At 40.5% G+C, this 18,101-nt stretch overlaps 1 protein-coding gene across 7 annotated transcripts in view; it reads right to left on the bottom strand.

The window, feature by feature from the left end:
• Positions 1 to 18,101, bottom strand: part of aatkb (apoptosis-associated tyrosine kinase b) — a 66,627-nt gene that overhangs the window by 22,770 nt on the left and 25,756 nt on the right. For 6 of the 7 annotated variants that reach the window (XM_044102878.1, XM_044102881.1, XM_044102879.1 and 3 more), the window contains one exon: positions 5,833 to 5,966. In XM_044102878.1, coding sequence (XP_043958813.1) covers positions 5,833 to 5,966 — 134 coding nt within the window. Of the gene's footprint in view, positions 1 to 5,832; positions 5,967 to 9,324; positions 9,361 to 18,101 lie in introns of those variants that run through there. The other variant, XM_044102885.1, reaches the window with a different exon arrangement.

Genomic DNA, 18,101 nt, shown 5'->3' with positions numbered 1-18,101 from the left:
CCATGAACACACCATGAACACACCATGAACACACCATGAACACACCATGATCACTTACTGAACACATCATGAACACACACTGAACACACCATGAACACACCATGAACACACACTGAACACACCATGAACACACACTGAACACACCATGAACACACACTGAACACACCATGAACACACCATGAACACACACTGAACACATCATGAACACACACTGAACACACCATGAACACACACTGAACACACCATGAACACACACTGAACACACCATGAACACACCATGAACACACACTGAACACACCATGAACACACCATGAACACACCATGAACACACCATGAACACACCATGAACACACACTGAACACATCATGAACACACACTGAACACATCATGAACACACACTGAACACACCATGAACACACCATGAACACACACTGAACACACCATGAACACACACTGAACACACCATGAACACACACTGAACACACCATGAACACACACTGAACACACCATGAACACACCATGAACACACACTGAACACATCATGAACACACACTGAACACACCATGAACACATCATGAACACACACTGAACACATCATGAACACACACTGAACACACCATGAACACACCATGAACACACACTGAACACATCATGAACACACACTGAACACACCATGAACACACACTGAACACATCATGAACACACACTGAACACATCATGAACACACACTGAACACACCATTAACACACCATGAACACACCATGAACACACACTGAACACATCATGAACACATCATGAACACACACTGAACACACCATGAACACACCATGAACACACACTGAACACACCATGAACACACACTGAACACATCATGAACACACACTGAACACACCATGATCACACACTGAACACACCATGAACACATCATGAACACACCATGAACACACCATGAACACACCATGAACACACCATGAACACACACTGAACACACCATGAACACACACTGAACACATCATGAACACACCATGAACACACCATGAACACACACTGAACACACCATGAACACACACTGAACACATCATGAACACACACTGAACACACCATGAACACACCATGAACACACCATGAACACACACTGAACACACCATGAACACACCATGAACACACCATGAACACACCATGATCACACACTGAACACACCATGAACACATCATGAACACACACTGAACACACCATGATCACACACTGAACACACCATGAACACACCATGATCACACACTGAACACACACTGTACACACAATGATCACACACTGAACACACACTGTACACACAATGAACACACCATGAACACACCATGAACACATCATGAACACACACTGAACACACCATGAACACACCATGAACACACCATGATCACACACTGAACACACCATGAACACACCATGATCACACACTGAACACACACTGTACACACAATGAACACACCATGAACACACCATGAACACACCATGAACACACCATGAACACACCATGAACACACACTGGCCCTGACAGGTTTCAGAAGTCTGACCAAACAATCAACAATCATAAAGTCAAACAAAGTTAAAGAGGAAACTATCTTTAATCAGAAGTCTGTAACAGAGACTTGCTCTCCTTTAGTTTACAGAACTGTGATGCTCCATTGCATCAAAAACAGATTTAATTTTCCTTCCCTATATTTTGATAGTGGTATTAATAATATGGGTAACACTTTATTTGAAGGGGTGTGCATAAGACTGACATGACACTGTCATAAACATGATATAACACCTGATATGAACATGAGGTAGTCTTCATGAATGTTTATAACTGTTGTCATGAAATCTCTTTGGGTAAAAAATGACACTTTTATTGCAAACTTGCTCTAAAAGTCCATTAAAGTGTCATTATTTACCGTATGACAACAGTCATAATCATTCAGGAAGACTCATAACTGGTGTTATGTCATGTTTATGACGGTATCGTGTCAGTCTTATGCACACACCTTCAAATAAAATGTTACCATGAAAGGCCAGAAAACATGCAGCCGTAACCAGAGTTTTGTGTGACTGTATGGAGCCAAGAAGTAAACCTGACTGTGGATTCTGAAGGCAGCTACACGTCGACAACTACAAATAATGGTTGTTTAAAGTGGATGAAAATAGATAAACTGAATGGACAATGTTTGACACTACAGGATTAGATTCATTGTTTTAGACCTGGATCTTCTCCGTCGCATCTTCCAGTAAAATGTTTGAGCTTCCTGTCGCTGTTGTTATTTTTGCAGCTGATTGCAGGGCAGACAGTTCATTTAATCACTGCAAATTGCAGTTTGCCTTGGGTTCCTGAAAATGGGTTTAATCCCACAGTTCTAATCAGCTAAGTGAGTCTTTATGAGCCGTCTTTGCATGATTGTGAATGTACAGCAGAATATAAAAAGGAAATAGTGGAGAGGATTCACAAAATGACCGTTTTTAAATCACTTTGAACCAGCAGAGAGTTGTGGATCCTCCAGCACTTTATTCAGGTCTTTAGCATTTAAAATAAATAATCTGGTGTTAATTTAGATCCAAACCGCAGCAGTAGAACAGAGGATCCTCACATTCAGTCAGACATTCCTGACAAATACCATGAAAAATTAAACAAAGAGAAGAAAACAGCGGAAAATGTGAAGATGTACCCAGAGGCTAAAGCTCCTGGTTATTACACCAATCCCTCATCTCTCCAAGAATTTGAGCAAAAATCGTTAATCTTTATCCGCTGTGTTCAACACAGTTTAAACAAGTAAACACTGTTCAGGCCGACGACAATTATGTTAATTTCTTGCATTATTTTGTAAAACAAAGTGTGGAGTAACTCAATCTCTTCTGCCGAATCCCAGCAGAGAGGCTCGTTGTGGAGGAACTCTCAGAAGTTCTAATGAGCTGCATTAAACATGCAGAGATTGTTTTCTCAAAAATACATTTTCATTCTTATTCTCACGCTGAGATCTTCAGATCTTCTGTTTGGACTCAGCAGGAGCCTAAAAGCAACAGATATCCCTAAGGCTGACAGGCCACTCTTGTCAAAAGCCGTTTGAGCACAAGCAGTCCTGGCACCGAGCCGCTGAAAGCTGATTCTACTGTCTGTGCACTGTAAAATGTAATAAGTTCACTTTACTTAAAAAAAGTTAGGAAACCGATTGCCTCAAAATCTCCAAGTAAAGTAGCTAATTCATTTTAAGGTGTTATTGCTAAAAATAACTATGTTTAGACCACTCAGATAAAGGCAGTAAACTTGAGTGCCGTTAACTCAAAATCATTAATTGGGTTAACTGTAAAATATTCATTCAGACAACTCATGCAATGGCAGTAAACTTGAGTGCCGTTAACTCAAAATCATTAGTAAAGTTTACTATAAAATGTCAATTATGACTACTTCAAATTGTGAGTTATGCCAACTTAACGTGTAAGTTATACTTACACGTTTAAGAGTTCACATTACTTGCATAATATCAGGAAACCAATTGCCTTGATATGTTCAAGTAAGATGAACCAAAAGTGTTAAGTTATTGGAACGAAGAGCCAACAGACAACAGTTTGAATGGAAAAAAATGTTTAATAATTAAACAAGTTTACCTTAAATACAAGGTTCTCAAGTGTGGTTACATACAAACTAACCTGGAAACAAAGTTTTCCATAGACTTTTTTAAGGAAAAAAAAACACACAACTTTTTTTATAGGGTAGCCCTCAAACTAATATTGAAACCTTCAAATAGCCCTCAGTCTTTAAAACTTTGAGAATCCCTGCTTAAATGTCTTAGTTGACTGGTGTGAAACAAAAACTCAATTCTCAATACTAGAGCCTAACATTTATCATAACATTGATAAAGTAAATAATGAAGTAGTGAAGTGAAGTAATGTTTCTCCTCATTAACATAAAACCATTTAGTAGTCTGCAAGTGCAATGATGCTCTCTCCAACAAAAAAAGAATCAAACAAGAAATAAAAATCACTTTTCCAATAAGGGTAAAGGTATCAACGTTGATCCATAATGTCACATCACATTCACTCATTGCATCAGAAGATTTTTGAGTGATTGTATTTTTGGTTTTAGGGATTTATATCCAAGTGACAGAAGCACCCTTTGGATGAAGTCAAAGGTGTACTTCAGTTGTTGAGGGTACTCCAAATTCAGAGAATAAATAAGTCCAAAGAGCAAGCACATGGCATGTGGAAGATTTCCAAGATCATTCATGACAAGACTTCCTTCCAAAATGATGGCAGTACTTGAAGACTGGAGGTGCAGTGAGTCAGTGGAGGCCTGCCTGTCCTCAGGAATGATGGTCAGGATCCCAATGGGGGTGTGAGACACGTCTGGGTCTTCGCAGTCCTAACAACAATAAACACCACAATTACATATCAACATAACACTTCTTTAGGGTGACCAGACGTCCTCTTTTTCCCGGATATGTCCTACTTTTCAGACCCCCCCCGTTGGCGCATGTGTGTCCACCGATTCTACCCCGCCAACAAAAAAAGAAGTGTCCTCCTTTTCAGAAACCCAAATCTGGTGACCCTACACTTCTTCATCACGGCTGCTTCTCCTACAGTTTACAGCTGTCCCACCTATGGCAGTCTACTCATCATAAGCCTTCTATAACAGTACAGCGGCTTTTTTAACCCGTCAACATCTTTATCTTATCCCTTTTCCTTTTTTTGTTTTGCGCCCCGGACAGCTTTTTTTCTCTGCCGCTCCATCTTGTTGCCACTAAATAAACATGATATTTTCGACTAACGTTAGTCCCAGGCATCGCTAAATCATTACACATAAAGTTAACCTCAAAACCTGGACTTACGGATGAATTATACGGCCGAGATAACGAATATAAGTTTGCTAAAAAAAAAACAGTGGGACTTACCGTGACAAAACTTAGCTGCAGCAACCGCCGTATTGTTGACAGTTTGGCGCTTCTTTCAAACACGTCGTCACTCGTCAGTGTCCAATGCGCATGTGCGTTCAACGAGAGCTGCCGAATGATGCCGAGTTTTTTGCTGGTTATGCAGATGCGTTTTGCTCACTCATAACTCCAAGTTCGGGTTACTTGCTGCTGATGAGTCTGATTACTTGCCTCAGTAGAAAGTTGTCTTTGCTAAGTTTAAGTTAGTATAGTCAACAGAGTAAGCTGGAATGAGTTCAGGTCACTTTTCTTTTTGAGTAAGATATACTTTTACATTTTACAGTGTGGGTGTAAACATGCACGAATGTTTATTTCTAGGATTTAAGAAAATACCTTTATCAAAAATCAGTCTTCACCTGTAGGTGAACTCCACAGCAAGCAAAGAATAAATACAAATAAATGAATAAAAAAACAAAACAAAAAAAAAAACAATGTATGTCACCAGTTTTCTTCTTCTGCCCTATTTCACTTCGCGCCCCGTGACCCAGTTCGTTTCTCTGTTGCGTCCACAAGGCGGTCACGCAGCGCTGCGGGGCTCGCACCGCTCCACAAACACAAACTCATCCCGCTTTGTTTGCTGCTTTTCCTGCTTTCCATCTGCATAAACGACACCGGATGGCTTTCATCCAGAGGATGGAGAGACGCAGCGAATGCCTCAGCTTCAGTGAGTAACTCCGAATGTCTCCAGATTAAATTTGACCATCACCTTTTGTGTGCTTTTAAAGTTTTGTGGTTTTTTTTAACACATGCCTTCATTTAACTTTAACTGTGTTGTATTCTAATTATTTTAAACATGTCTAAAAGTAGATTTGCTCATCTTTTTTTTTCTGTCTTCGTGTGTCAGTTTTCATTCAAAGCTCATCATTCTTCCCACCTTGAAGCCCATCTTGCCCTTCTTGCAGCAGAGGCAGGCCAGCATGAGGAAGACGAAGGTGAAGAGACCCGAGAAAGAGATGGCCACCACGGCCAGAGAGGACGACCAGGAGAGCTCGCTCAGTGGAGCGCCATCTGCAGGACACAGAGAGCAAAGCACAATGTCAGCTGCTGAACTCAACGCTGCGTGATAATCGGATAAGGTGCGTGTTGGAGCATGTTGTAATTTATATCAGCAGCAAGACCAAAAGCATAAAAAGTGAGGGGTTTCTGTTGCCTTTTGATGAATGTTCTGCTGTAGAGACGTTTGCATGTTTGATTTAAAACCTAGAATCATGCTTGTGTTGGGAATGAAATACTCTGGGACAATATAGTCCTGCAGATTTTACTCACAGAACAATAAAGTCGAATAAAAGCCCGGCCCCACGACGCAGTTCCTCCTCCACCTCGCTTTTTCATTAAAGCTTTATTTAGGGGGCCCACAAGTGATTTTCTAATAAATACATTTCTCTAAATTTCATCTGTTTTTCTCCCCACATAATGTTCAGACTGAATACATTAGGAATTTATGAGGTTGTGAATAACGTTCACGGATATTTTTGTGTCACTGCGACACTGCGGTGGCCCAGAAACACACTTGCACTGTGAAACGTCGGCCCGAGAACTCCCAGACCTTTTACTGGAATTAGAACTTTAAAATTATTATCTGCTAGGCTTTGTCTTAAGAATCCAACAGATCTGGATTCTTTTGACATCGAGAGCATCCAGATGGAAACTGAATGGTTCAACGAGGAACCTTACATCAACTGAATGTTTGCAGTAAGTTTGCATGAATGCCCCGCGTTTGAATGAGGACCGCAGGTCTTTCTGCATGGAGTTGTCATGTTCTCTCTGTCCATGGGAGAGTTCTCTATGGGAAGTCATGCACCAGCCACCAATATGGAGAAAACACTGGATGCATGGATGGATTATTGGTCTGAGCCTAAACTTTAAGGTTATTTCTATTTTTTATGAATGACATGAAAGCAGAGTAGTAATTCATGTGCGGCTTTAATTTTGAACTACGAGACTGACATTAAAGAAATAATCACAGAAGAGGAGCTAAACAGAAACAATAATTTACAACAAAACAGAATCACAGGAACCATCGGGGATGTTGAACCCAAAAAAAATAAAAAAATAAAATAAAACAAAAACACAAAGTTTAAGAAATGAAACTGGCCACCAAAAATTAAACACAGCAAAGGCCGTGATCCACAAAAATAGAGGTTCATTCAATTATGTTAACGCATCTTTCAGACAAATTATCTGTAGTTTACATAAATCCTTTTTGGAGATTTCAGGCTCACTGCCAGAGCATAAGGAATGAGCTTTTGTGATAGTCAAGCTGTCTAGACGTAAAGCCAGCAGAGAGCACCATAAAATCTCACCAAGTTTTTTTGTCTAGTTTCTGGTGCAAATATCTTCATGCACTCAAAACAAGACAAAACTAACTTACAAGTAACTTTTTTTTACAAGCTAGAGGAGCTTTTCAAAGTTATTATCCCTTCTTGTTCCACTGGCAGATTATTTCACTTACAAAAGACATTTTTCCATGTAATAAATGACAAAAATCTGCTGGAGGAAGTTGTTTTTTTCTCATATAAGCTCCTATATCACTCAAATGTATGTTAGTTTGTGTATTACTACATCTCAAGAGTGCTAATATATTTGTACTAAAACTAGACCAAAACTACTTGGCAAAACTTTGTGTTTTTGCAGAGAAGCTACAAAAAGTGCTGGTGTTACAGAAACAGAAGTGAAATGTATTTAAATATACAGAATATTGCTAGATAACTTTCTGGCTGCATGGAAGATACTTGAAGGCATCAGGAGACAAAATATTGAGAGAACAAAAATAAGATTTTAGCTATATCTTCACAAACTGAGTAAATGTTGAATATAGTAATTTAGCTGCAGCTTGACCAGTATTATGTGATTGAGCATTTATAGGACCAAAAAATTTACAAAAAAAGTTGTTTTTTTTGTTGTTTTTTTGCATCTTTATAAATGTTGCATTTTGCTTTTTTTAAAAAAAAAAAAAAAAAAATCTCTGATCAATGTAGAATGTGTTGTGTTTTAAAATTACTGGTGAAAGAATCTGCCTGTGAATTTGACGGATGTGCAGCATTTCGTTTGCAGATTCATTCAGTAAGTCTGAAGGAAAACCAAGGAGCCCTGGAGTAAAAATCCGAAGTGAGATGTAGAGGTAAACAATATGAAGGTTTGATGCATTTAAAGAATCACATTTGTTCTCCCCGTCGACCCAGAGAGTCCCTTTGACCACAACCATGAAGCAGGAAGCTCCCCGTCAGGGAGGCCTTCGAGCGTCTCGTCCCGTCTCACCAACAACCCGCTCGCAGCATTACTGCGGCTTTCATTTTCCTCACTTTCTGACGGCCAACGAAATGCAAATGGTTACCATGGAAACAGAAAGCCAAGCAGGATTGCTTTTAGCTGTAAATCTCTCACATCGATTCTGCCAACAGCCCTACCACCCAGCTGCACACACACGCACACACACACACACGCACACACGCGCACACACACACGCACACACACATTTGGTGCTGCTGATCCTCTACATTCTGGTGCAACTTGCTCTCATGACTATCCAGCATTCAAGCTCTTAGTTTAATTGGAAAGAGAGTAAACACTGTTGTCTAAAGAGGCTGCTTGGCACAAGAGGAAATTATAGTAGAGAAATTATTTTAATAATAATAATAATAATAATAATGACAAAAACATGCTCATTTTAACTGAAACAAATGGTCAGATCTGGGAATTTTGAGGTTTTATTTCACCTAGTGCTACATTTACATTTGTGTGCTCCTTCGGCGTTGCTATAAAGTGCAACATGAAGCCGTGTGCAGCTCTATGTGAGGAAGGGTGGAGCTATCTGGAGCTCTGAAATGCTACATCAGCCCATTCAGATTTAATTACTCATTTGTCAGGGGGATAATTATGGAGAGCCGAGGATATTCTTACTAAGTTGTGGTTTATGTAAAACTCCCACGCTTCCCACCTCACCCAGCAGCAGAAAACGCAGCCTAACTGTGCAAGTACTATTAATATTTAAAGGAAGCAGCTGCAGTGCGTGTGCAGGAAAGCTTTTAAATCCTGGCACTACGTGAGTTTTCTGAGCGAATACAGAGTGAGGCCAGAAAAACATCGAACAGAAACACGGCCTCGCAAAACGGTTTCAGTATTTTAGACCGGCATGAAGAAGCACATTTTGGTGAAGTGGAAGGAAAATGAAAATGAAAATGAAAATGACGGCTTTCCAGATTTTTAGTGATAAATCAAAAGAGTGAGGTCTGCAAATGAAATGGGAGTGCAACCAATAGCTTTAGAAGTCCCCTGTTTAGTCAAGAGAGTTGTGTGATTTAATCATGAACTCAGAGGAAAGGTCAGGAAGAGGCTGGTGGGAAGATTAATGGAGCTGGAAGAAAACCTGTTCCGGTGGCAGAAGACTTGAGACCGGGGCGGAGATTCACCTCAGCAGAACGACAAGCTGAAACATCAGATGTTCAATCGATTAATAAATTATATTGATTAATCGAATGTTGTGTTTTTGAAGATTTAATTTGTGAAGCATCTGGATTTTTATTTCCCACCAATGCCCTTCTTCGGTCCAGAGTGACGTTAACGCTCCCAAGACCCACCATCTTTTTTTTTTTTTTTACAGCTTGAATGATTGAAATGATTTAAAGATGATTTCTGTCTTTTGTATTTTTTTGTTTAAAGGAAAAATGTGAGGGTGAAAAAAAAACTGATTTAGATTGGAATTTTGGATTAAAAAGACCAACAATCAGAGATTTTAATTTTAAACCATATCAGCCAGCTCTAGGCTGAATACAAGCCACACCTTTCAGATCCTAATTTGTAAAAAATAATAATAATAAAAGAGAAAAAAAATCCATTACCTACTAATTGTACAACTTGGTGTCACATAAAATCTACTACATAATTTAGTGAAGCTGTTTGCAAAAAGATTGAAGTGGCATAAAAATTTGACTTTAAATACTGTACCTGATATTTTACAACACTTTGTTACCCTTTTATTTCATTCATTTTAAAGGTTTTTGTGGCTCTAGTGGCTTTTCTTCAACAGTAGATTGAAATGAGCAAGAGGAGAAGGAGAGAATCAAACTGGAGACAATTGTTCTGGGAATTTAACCTTCATATATGACGTATCTACCACTGAGCCACGTGGTTCTCCTCTCCTTTATTTTATCTCACTTATGACTGAGGTCAAAAGCACTTCACCACAGAGCAAGTCGCTGCACCAGACCTAGATTTCTTGAAAAAACAAAAACAAAACAAAACAAATCTTGAGGTAGATATGCAATTTTAAGTCTGTCCCACTAGATTCCACTTGGTCATACGCATTCAAATTACATCTTCTATATTTTCTGCAGTCTGTACAACAAGAACAGTGGAGGGTAAAAATCTTTTGCTGGGTTAAGATGGTTGCAGCAGTGAAATAGGAAGGACATCAGTTTAAGGCTGATTTATTCAGATGAAGAGGCCAGAGAGGTAAAGCAAACAGATGCAGCAGAAAGCTGACGGCAGCAGTTCTTGTTTGAGGAGAGAGAAGAAGGAAATGAAAGAAGGTTAAATTAACGTGAGGAACTGGAGCAGCTCCGAGGCCCAACACAACCCGAACAGTCATCAATGATCCAATAACCCGCCGACAAATATCTCTCCACCGCGCGTTCTCCTGCAGATGTGGAAAATTCACGTGGCCGACTGCTAATTCAAATTAAACCGAGAAGATTCACCCTCTTATTATATGTAATGAGACAAAATCCAACGAGACAAATGCGTCTGGTGAAGGACAAGCACTCAAACACACAATGCGGGTTTTGTTTTTGTTTTGTTTTGTTTTGTTTTGGGGTTTTTATTGGAGATGCTGCTTTCCCTCTACCAGCAGCACGAGTGCCACAACGCTTCTGGCCTCGAAGCCATTTCCAGTCTGCCGGGGCAGAAAAGCTGGTGCACACGTTGACGACTGGAAAAAATGAGAACGGGGGAAAGGCAACAAATTCAAGAAAGCCCCAAAGAGCTCCGATCTCTGCAGCATTCAGAGCTGCCGCCGCGTCGCCTTCCACGCAGGGGAGTCCAAACTGAGGCCGTCCGACAGCATCAGGTGTTCGAGAAAAGGGAAAACAGTCCGTGGGGATTTCTGCAGCCTGATGAGAGCCCTGTCCTGTGTTTCTGCCTGAAAACACCATTCGGTGTAACTTTTTATGAGCTAAATATCTTCTTGTCAGGTAAAAAAAAAAAAAAAAAAAGGACCCAAAGCTACACAGCTGAGATTAGGTAAGGCTGGTAACCTGAAAACTTCATGTCACTGCACATCACAGACACCAGAAATGTAGAAGTGATTCAAGTGTAACCTGCAAAGATCTTCAGCATCCGGATAGTTAACAGCCTTACATTTCATGTCCTCTAGTCGCAAAAGAAATGAAAATGTCAACCTTCCTGTGAAAAACCTCAACGTTTTCAAGAATAATGCACTTTTTTATGGCAACTTAAGAAGCTTAAATGCTTGGAGTGCTTGACTTTGTTACAGTGTGCTGTTTTGTATAGTGAAATGTAATCTATTGGATAAACCACTGGCTCCGTCTGCTGCAGAAAAGACTCACTTAAGATCCAAACTGTCCCTTTTACAGCATTTCATAACAGCGCAGGAAACTCTCCCTACACATTTTTTTTTAATTTCTCAGACTGAAGGAAGTGATGATCAGAAACATTTTAATGGCTTTTGTCAGTTGCAAGTGCTGCGACATAAAAAAGATTTTGTTTTTAGCATGCGCTTTGTAACGTCGTCAACACTTTATTACGGAAAGGCAGTTCATTAGGTAAAAAGGTACAATGTGATGTTTGAAAAACATGACGGCATTTTCGACAAAGATTTCTAGTGAAAACGGCGATTCATCTGGAAGACGGTGTCCCTTCTGGGTGACGGGATGGAGATTTTATCTACATTTACAATTCGCGTATGCATATCTCAGAGTTAGCATCTCCAGAGGCACACAGACATCGTTGCTGCTGCTGCTCTGTAGCTCAAGTCATGAAAGCATCAAAGACGCACAAATTGCTGCCGCCGGCCTCGCGTGGAACAAACTGAAAAGTCATTTAAGATGTAAAAATCTTTTCAGGGCTGTTAGTTTTGCTTTGAGTCAAATATGTTATGTTTTCCTGCAGCTAATCGTATCTGCAGTGTTCTGTCTCTGAAATGTCAGACTTGCCCTCTGAAGTAACTCTCCAGGATGGACAAAGGGCAAGAAGAGCGTCCTGTCGCCGTCGGCGGTAAGTGGATCACGCTTCTATGGACTAAACGTTTTGTGTTTGAAATATCCTAATGAAATCTGAAAGTGGAAAGGTGCATTTCTAAAACCTGAAAGCGACTGTGCTCCCACGTTTCTGACCCAGTGAGACGCACAACACGGCAGCAGCGGTGACGTTTTCTAAGGAACATGGAGTCAGCTGTCAGGGTTTGAGTCACTGTACTGGTTAGACTGGGCCTGAAGCGGAGCTGGTGCATCAGTCCGTCACATCACAGGACAAAACGGACAACAGCGCGACCGTTTTATCCACTTGGATCAGTCGAACTCTTCAGACGCAACATCATCCTTCATGCAGCTGCAGCTCAGTGCAGACAGAAGAGAAAACTTCTGAAGGGCTGGACTGAGTCCAGAGGAAGATTCTGTAAAACGATCCCAATTAGGGATGAAGGAAGCCAAACGAGCCAAGAGCCTCATCTTAAAACGCGGCCCGGACAGGCGAGGTAACGTGATCAGCATCATCAAGCCGCCAAAAGGCGTCGAAAATATCTTTCTAGCAGAAATCATTACAGTGACTGAGGCTTAAGGAGAAGAAATGAAAGGATTTCTGTTGGGTCGCACACATGAGGGTGAGCAAGACAAAAACCACAAAGAGAATGCAAGAAAAGGGTTTCAGTCAAGATGCAGATTTGGCTGACGGCAGCTTTAAAGGTCAGCCTCTTCCTCTTGTACTTCAAACAGAGTGAACCGGCTGAACCGGCTCATGTTGTTTCACACAGCTGGAAGTTGCTGCTTGTTACTTAATGAGCCTCCAGAAGTTGGGAACATTCTACTAAAACCAAACTAGAAGGCATGCCCAAAAATTAGGGATCATGTTGAACGCCAAGAGAAATATTTTGTGAACCTTCACTGTGGGGTTCTGGAGCAGGTAATGGCTTCGCCCGTCCATCACACATCGCCGTGGGAACAAGTCCTGACGGACTGACGGAGAACCAAACAGGTGGTCAGAAAACCGGGAGCTGATTCACAGACGACAGGTTAGTTTTTATAGTTTTTAGCTAAACGGAACCATCAGAAATATTAATTTATCGATCAAATCAAAGCAGCTATATCTGTATCCTGACAATTTCCATCAATGTGAAAAGATGTTCAGCGTTATTTAATCTTAAGAAACACTCGCTGAATGCAGAGGGAACTATTTATTATTATTTCAGTAGTTTTTTAAAATGGGTTTTATCAATACATTCTGCCACAGAAGGTGTTTGAGGATGTTTATTGTGACCCAAAAGCCCAAAAGGAAAATGAGATTAACACCTCTGGTTCGGCCTGTCACCATAAATTTTGCTGGACGATTAATTGTCCCAGAACTTATTGCGATAAACGATAACATTGTTGTTTTAAGACCATAATAGTAGTGACAGCATAAAAATGCAAGAACACATTCTCAAATATCAACAACCTTCAAATTCTAATGAGCATTTAAACACCGGAACCGGAAGACATTTGGAAAATCCGAGATAAATAACAACAGAAACAACAAATAAAATTAATTATGGAGTCTCTGCAAGCAAAATTGTCTCTAAAAAAGAGATAGAGAGTTGAGCCAGACTGAATACCTGCATCTGTCAGTTTTTGGTAACGAGAAAAACAATAAATCAGGCAAATGAAAATGACTGAGCTTCTTTAAATTTATCATGGGATTATTAGAGTCACAGGCCTTTCTGTGGTGAAGCGTTTTTCTCCACAGCTGATTACTGTCAAAGACTCAGTGTGTTTTATACCTAAGCTCAGGTCCAAAGCAAAAAAAAAAAAAAAAAAAAAATAGAAAAATATCTTTTCTGAAGTTTTTTTCTTCATATTGACATGCACACATACTGTAAGGCCTTGTGTGTGTGTGCGTGTGCGTGTGTGTGTGTGTGTGTCAGAAATTCAGCGTCAGAGTGAACACAATCTGCAGGATCAGCAGACAAGCCACACTTCAATTGTTCCTTTGAGCTAATGGAGTAGAAAAGAGCTGTGCAAGAGTCCTGGGTAAGTTTTACTGCTAAAGCAGTCCAGCTTTATCCCTTTACTCTTAAAACCCCACTCCTGAATCCAAAGTGAAATAAGAAAATGAAAGCGCTGAAGGTTGTAAACAGAAGATAAGGAACGGATACAATCGATACAAGCTCCTCGCTGCGACGTCTGCATGAGTGTATCTGTGCGGCAAAGCGGTGACAGAGATAAAGCTTCAGCTCTCACAGCCAACACAGACGCAACGTCACAAACGCTGGCAGAGGGCGGATAAATCATCGCTCCCATCTCCGTCCTCTCCCGCCCCGCTGCTGCTGCTGCTGCTGCTGCTGACACCACACTTCCTACCGGGGACGGAGGCCGGCCATGACAACGAGAGGAGTCATCGTTCCCGAAGAAATCACACCGATGCAGAATGTGATGGTGACAGGAGGGGAAACGGATGGGCAGGTGGTGGCTAATCCAGCTTGACTGGGGCAAACAGTGTGTGAAATGGACAACGCCGACGGTCTGACGGTGAAGTTGTGTCAGAGGTCAAAGGGCGAGGCGACCCGCCGCATCTGGTTACGCCCACATTTCCGCAGACAAACAAACGACACCGACAGCAAACCGAATGTAAACACGACCGGATGTTCACGAGCAGCTGCCGCGGCGACTGACTCACACGGAGCCGGTTAAAAAAAAAAAAAGATGCAACGAACACATAAAAAAAATCAGCTGGTTTCTATGGCGACGTCTTCCCTGAAATCCAGTTCAGACTCATTCAAATGCTCGCCGAGGCCGAGCCAGGAAAAACAACTGAGCTCTGACAACAGGAAGAAAATCAAGTATTTTCCCCTGAACAGCGTGAAGAAAAAGACAACAAAAAAAAAACTGTTGAAATGTTTTTATGAACACTTCCAGGAGGCGTAATTACCACTTTAAAGGGTTTTTTTGTTGTTTTTTTTTACTGCAGAAAATTGGCATCAGAGTCTCTGAACAATAAGTGAGTCAAAGACAAAATAGTACGTTTGTCTTTCGATCCTTTTTGAGATTTTTAATGGATATTTTTTTCTGATAAAACTCTTATTTTGGATTTTGGACTCTGCGCTGCCTTAGTCCTGCTGGCAGTCAGGAACTTGAACGTATCTCTGCCTAAAATTCTTCAAAATACATCAGATCTGACCTTCCGCCCCCTGGAAATGCTCTGTCGAAGTAGAATGAAAAAGTCTGAATTGAATTCTTGGCTTAGCCACAATGGTGTCCTGAATCTTCAGCATATGAACGTTTTATAATCCTGAAGTGTTGCGTTCAAAAGAAGTTTGGATATTTTAACCTGCATCCGAAATCAGGTGTAAATAATACATTATTATCTCGTACTGGATAGTGATTAATGTGTCTGAGGTTTGAAACTGTGTCTACAAGGATAGTTTGTTTACATTCCTGGCCTCCATCTTGCTTAGGGAATGTGGTAATGGCTCACTAGCATGATGAAGCTCATTTAAGAACTCTAATTAAGTCCTTAAATAAATGTAAGTTTATTTGATTAATACATCTGGGATTGCACACAATAAATTTGACTGATAGAATAATTCTTGTTATAAGGAACCTGCAGAACCTTGTCCTGAATGAAGAGAAATAAGTTGGAAGCTGTGCGTTTTTAATAACCCACAGTGGGCATTTTAGGATCCCTGGCAAGATAATAAAAAACAAACATCAGACCTAGTAAGCATCGATTTGACAGCTGACAAGTTATGATTAATTTTGACAGCTTAAACCGCAGTAAAAAAAAACAAAACAAAACAAACTAAAGTTTATATTTTCTGACAGCTCTTGTCCAATACACAGTTTGTGTTTCCTAATGGGAAATAAACTCCGTCCAAGAAAGAATTTTTTTTCCCTACTCACAAAATACCAAGATTTTCAGCCATTAATGATATTATTTTAAATATTTCCACTCAAAGATGTTTTTTTATGCAGAGGTTTATCCCCTGAGCTGTCAACAAAAGGCATCAGTGGGGTACCACTGATGCCTTTTTCTGCAGAAAGTTTCACCTCAGATATTTGTGTGTTTGTTGAAACTCCAAATTCAAAGCCTATAAAGTGGCAGTGTTATGTAAAATGGACTTTCTTTGAGCTTTGCTTCATGTTCTAAAGTATTCCCTCATTAAAAACAAACCTAGAGTGTTGCCTTGATTCTAACATACACGTTTGAGAACTACTTTAATCCCTCAGCTCCTTCAGACTAGCAGCAGCAATTAACAAACATCTGGTGGAACTACGCATCAGCTGAGGTCATTATATGAGCCATTTGTCAGAGTACAAATGTTTTTAAGGGGTTAATAGAGGACCCATGTTGAGTTGACTTTCTGAAGGTGAAGTTTAACAAAGAGCAGGAGATTTTAAAGAGACAGAGGCCCAATTTCAAGCCGTTAAATCACAAAGTCAAATTTCCTTAAAGTCATATTTGATATTTGTATCAATTTTTATAACAGCTCAAGGTCACATAGTTACTTTATTATGCTATAACGAGGCTGGAAAATGCATAAAAGTGCCCCTTAAATCCAATAGATATTCCATCTATTCAGATTATGCAAAAAAGACCAAAAAACGTCCTGAGCAGATCAAAAGATTAGATAAACAAAATAAACATTTTCATGTCTATCTAAAAAATAAAAACAACTTACATTTTGTCAGTTTTCCATAGATTCCCCACAATCATGTCATTTTACTTTCACCTCTTCTCCTCCAGCTGGGCTTGCTCTTGCTTTGCATTTCGAAGCTCTCCTCATCCTGCTGCTCTTTAACAGCCACAGTGTGGATGCTGCACTAAACGATGCTGAGCATTAGTGATTCATGTGGGAGTTGGGTCTTCCCTGCTTGCTGCATCAGGCGGCCCACGTACAGGAAACTAAATTACACAGGAAGCTGGGATCCTGAGCTCCCAACCTGGAACGGGGCAGGAACATGGGTCCCTGGATTCGCCGTGTTTTCCACGCTGTTTGACAGGAGAAATGAAAGAGAGGGGGCGGCGGGTTGGAGGGAGTATGCTCTCATCTATCTGCCCCAACAAAGGTTTGGCTCTTAAAGTCCAACTCCCCTCCCAACCCCTTCCTGAGGCTGGGTTTCGACCCCTCCATCGGCTCACCTGCACCGTCTAGCACAGACTGCACTTTATCTCTGTCCAACTGAGTTTCACCTTCTTTACTTTTCCTAAACTGCTTCCTCCCTTTCATAGCTCATCTAGTTTCTCCTTCATTCTTTCCCATCGGGCTGGTAAAGGTTTGAACGAGCTCCACCTTAAAAGCTGTAGATTGGATCCGCTGTGCTGCGTCCAAACGTAACATTCTGATTGATAGACTGGGAAGATCAGAGTGTTTTGGTACTGAGGTAATCTGCTTCAGAACACCTGGATTAAGTCGCGCTATTGAAGAAATCCGAATAAGCAAAGATCATCAGTGGGGTTCCTGAAGGCTCTACTTTCAGGCCATTCTCATTTATCATCGATATTGTAGCACTACAGTATCATTTACAACACATGTGCTGATGACATACGGTTCTATGTTGCATGACTACTGTCCTTTACAGTCACTGAGTTAACTGTGTATTTAATACCAATAAATGAACGGATCAGAATTTCCTCAAAACAAAAGTCACAGTTTTTGGTGTCGAAATCCAAGATTAGAAGTCAGCACTCAAACGGACGCTGAATAAGATAAAGCGAGGAATCCGAGTCACCATCTTTTAAAACGTTGGTGAAATTACGTTTTTCTTGTGAAAACCAGACACAGAAAAACTGGTGCATGCATCCATCTTCACTAGTCTTCATAAAACAAACAAAAAAACCAATCATGCAGCTGTAGCTCATCCGACATGCTGCTGCCAGAGTCCTGACCAACACACACAAAAAAAGAGCCATATTACATCAATCCTGAAATCACTGAAC

This window comes from Gambusia affinis, linkage group LG20 (assembly GCF_019740435.1).
Source record: "Gambusia affinis linkage group LG20, SWU_Gaff_1.0, whole genome shotgun sequence".
In the NCBI taxonomy this organism is placed as follows: domain Eukaryota; kingdom Metazoa; phylum Chordata; class Actinopteri; order Cyprinodontiformes; family Poeciliidae; genus Gambusia; species Gambusia affinis.
This window is presented reverse-complemented; position numbering and strand designations above follow the sequence as displayed.